The following is a 3,454-nucleotide window of genomic DNA, read 5'->3' as shown; positions in this document are numbered from 1 at the left end:
GCACTTATTTTGTGTCAATGGATCATGAGACATAAAAGTTATTGTTTTATTTATTAGGTGTTTGGTCTGGATATTGACCGTTCTCACAAGAACCATTGAGTGTGGGAGCAGGAGGCAGCCAGACAGAATCTCTGAGCCCACGGCTGTAACGGGTATGGGTCAATACTGCTGTCCTGCTCCACAGAACCTACCTCTCTTCCCTCCATCCCCTCAGTCTCCAGTGAAGAAGTTGAATAGAAAAATTCCACCTCTTACAATTGCTGCTACACCTCATAATTAAGTGTGGAGCTGATTAATGCGTATAATGATTGGTCTATTCACATATCATTATGATCAAAGACTATGCTACTTTTTAAAGCTTGGATTCTGCATGTATAGCAATAAAGGGGTCTTCATCAGTGTTACTAATCTTGAAGTGGGCGTTTCCATCTTTGCTAACAATTATCTGTTTTCCAGTGCATTTGTTGCCATCCTTCTGACCCGAAATGACATCACAGTAAGTGCCACCAGACATACCAGTGTTCAGGGTCACATCAAGGTCCCTAAAGGCAAAGACAAGATTATATTAGAGTCACCATATCATTGATTTGTTTTATGAGCTCTTAATTGTTCTGATTCCCCAGCTCTCGTGTTCTCCCCATGCATGAATTGGCTGTCTCTTGGTGCTGCAGCTTCCTCCCACACTCTAAAGACAAGATGGTGAAAGGTGTGGTTTGCATGGTTTTCAAACTTCAGGTGGTCTTCAGATTAGCTCGAGTTAGAGCTTTATGGAATGGGTTTCCATTGTCGAGCAGCTGCATCCAAGCCATACATCAACAAATGCAATGCAAAATGTTGCATGCATTGGTGTAAAGCATCAAGTAAGTAGACAACCAGACTAGTGAAGATGCATGTTCTGGAGTGATGAATCACACTTCTCCATCTGGATATTTGATTAAATACTCTTGGTTTGGAGGTTGCCAGGAGAACTGTACTTGTCTGAGTAATTTTGCAATGTATTTGGTAGAGGGGGGATAGCTGTGTTGTTTTTCAGGAGCTGGGATAAGCCTTTCTTTCCCAGTGAAAGTCTGTGTTCTCAACTTTGTGGGAATAGTTTGGAACTGGCCCCTTCCTCTTCCGAAATGACTGTGTACCAGTGCACAAAGCAAGGCATGGATGAACTTTACCTGTTTGCACAGATTAATCAACCTGAAAGAACACCTTTGGGATGTTTTAGAGTAGAGACTAAGAACTAGGCCTTCCAGTTTTACATTAGTCTGTGACCTCACAAATGCACTTGTGGTAGAATGATCAAAAATTTCCATAGGCACACTCCTAAACCTAGTAGACAGCCTTTCCAAAGGAGAAGAAAGTCTTCTAGCTGCAAAAGGTGGACCCACATAATACTGAACCTTTATGGATTAGGAATTGGATGTCTTTTAACCCTATATGTAAGTCAGTGAGGGAATACTTTTTGCTATATAGTGTATATAAAGTGTAAAAAATGTGACGCCTTACCAGTCATCATTGTTAAAAACAATAAAACCAAGATCACCACGTCCAAAGGCAACCTGGTTGCTCTGATTATCCCACCAACTGATTTGTGGCTGTTGTTTTACCACATTTCGAAAAATGACCATATTCCTTCATAATAGATGAAAAAAAAAACATTATTATTTACCCCATGTAGAAAGGGCTGCTTTACTTTCATCAACAGTAAAAGATCATGTTCTGTTTGTAAGGTTAGAAGCTTTTTTTTTAGGAACTCACGTGATCTGACGCCATCTGTGCTCACATACCCATCCATCTCCACAAGTCTGGTCAGAGTTGACAGGGACAGACTTAGTGGATCCATTAGTGTTGGCTGGAGGGCCCATCCAGTCATTCTGATCCTATTATTTTGCAGAAATATGTTTAACACAAAATCATTATAAAAATATTGGGATTTTCTGAAGTCAGAAGATTTTACTTTTCCATTAACAAAATTCCGGTTCCAGCGGTAGCTAGACATGATCCTGGCCACTCCATAGGGGTGAGCAAGCATGTAGCCGACGGCCATCTTGTAGAGTTTGGAGTCCCAGAAAGTGATGATCGATGAACCACCAGCACCATGACCTCTTTGGTTGTCGTGGTTATCAACAAAAACAACAGCATTGCCATCAGACATGAAGCCCCAACCTTCTCCCCAAGTCCTGGTCACAAGATAAAAAAAACAGAGGATAACACCATACACAGTGGTGAAGATAATAAAGGATAACAAAATGTTTTTGAAGAAATGCTAGCCAATTTCTAAGTTTGCTGTTGATTGGAATCAATATTTCAATAAAAAATTATATTCATTATTTGTTTACTGCTATCGCTATTGCTCAATAATATATACTAGAGTATGTATCAGTTCTACATTACATGTATGCACACAAACTCATAAACCAAACTTGAATTAAACATGCTAAATGTGAACTAAACGTGTTTATTGCTGGCCATTCATAATAATCTTAATAAATCTTGGCCCATCAGACGAAATAAACATACCTTGTATAAAACAGTTTCTCTTCGTTCCATTTTCTAAAGATATTTCCAAGTTTTGCACCATATTTAAACTCAGTCACTCTCCCTAGATGTATGTACTCACTATAAGAGATGGCCTCTCCTCCGAGATCAATAACCTAGGGCAAAACAAAAAAAAAAACAGTCAGAAATCTACTAATGTTCAGAGTCACATAATTTATTTCATGTCTTTATGTTTTGCAACATTTTTCATGTTTTTAATTTTCCCATATTTGCTTGCGTGTGTTCTTCTTCTTTTTAGGTCTGACATGTCATGCTGTTTTTTTTTGCTGCCACACTTTCCTGTGGCTCCTATGGCTGACTATTGAGCACCAATCTACAGGAATAAACAAATATGTTGGGTCTTATCTAGCCATGTTCTTAAGTAATACCTTCATAAAAGTGTTTTTAATCTTATTTTCTGGTAGCACTTTATAGGACCTAATATTTTTCTGCAAACCATAATTTTTACCATAATTTTAACCCACTCCCTCTATGGTTTAAATTTGGATTGAAGCCTATCTGGCATTACTTGTGTTTGCATTTACGTCATTAGGCTCCCTTCTCTTTAATAACCTAATAAGCAAAAGATACTCTTACATGCCAAGGTGTATTTCAAGTGTGCTGCAGTGAATCATTATTGTTGTTAAACATATCCAATTACCTGGGTTGTTTTACGTATGTACGAAGCAGTATAGAAAGTATAGGGTTTTGGTAATGTACTGCAAGGGAACACAACCAACTCACTGTTTCAGATATGTGCATGCCATTGGCTTTTGGTGTCAAAATCCAAACCAAGGTAGTTAAGGCATTTACCAACTACATCAAGTTCAGCAGAGAAGATGCCAAGTATAACACGTTGCCCTCTCTGATCTGTGCTGTGCTAATTGAGGAAAATGGGAGTCTTAAAGCTACAGTGTGTAATTTT

General features: G+C 38.6%; 1 protein-coding gene across 1 annotated transcript in view; it reads right to left on the bottom strand.

Annotated features, from left to right (window-relative positions):
• Positions 1-352: 352 nt before the first annotated feature.
• Positions 353-3,454, bottom strand: part of LOC107099948 (pancreatic alpha-amylase-like) — a 10,765-nt gene continuing 7,663 nt past the window's right edge. Inside the window, exons 3-7 of the mRNA XM_015398278.1 lie at positions 2,512-2,645; positions 1,949-2,171; positions 1,750-1,871; positions 1,498-1,623; positions 353-542 (exon numbers count right to left, since the gene is read on the bottom strand). Of these exons, the coding sequence (XP_015253764.1) occupies positions 353-542; positions 1,498-1,623; positions 1,750-1,871; positions 1,949-2,171; positions 2,512-2,645 (795 nt within the window). The remainder of the gene's footprint in view (positions 543-1,497; positions 1,624-1,749; positions 1,872-1,948; positions 2,172-2,511; positions 2,646-3,454) is intronic.

The sequence above is a fragment of the Cyprinodon variegatus genome, unplaced genomic scaffold (assembly GCF_000732505.1).
Source record: "Cyprinodon variegatus isolate N-32 unplaced genomic scaffold, C_variegatus-1.0 Scaffold922, whole genome shotgun sequence".
NCBI classification, from domain to species: Eukaryota; Metazoa; Chordata; class Actinopteri; order Cyprinodontiformes; family Cyprinodontidae; genus Cyprinodon; species Cyprinodon variegatus.
Note: the sequence above shows the minus strand (reverse complement) of the source record. Positions and strands in the feature narration are given on the sequence as shown.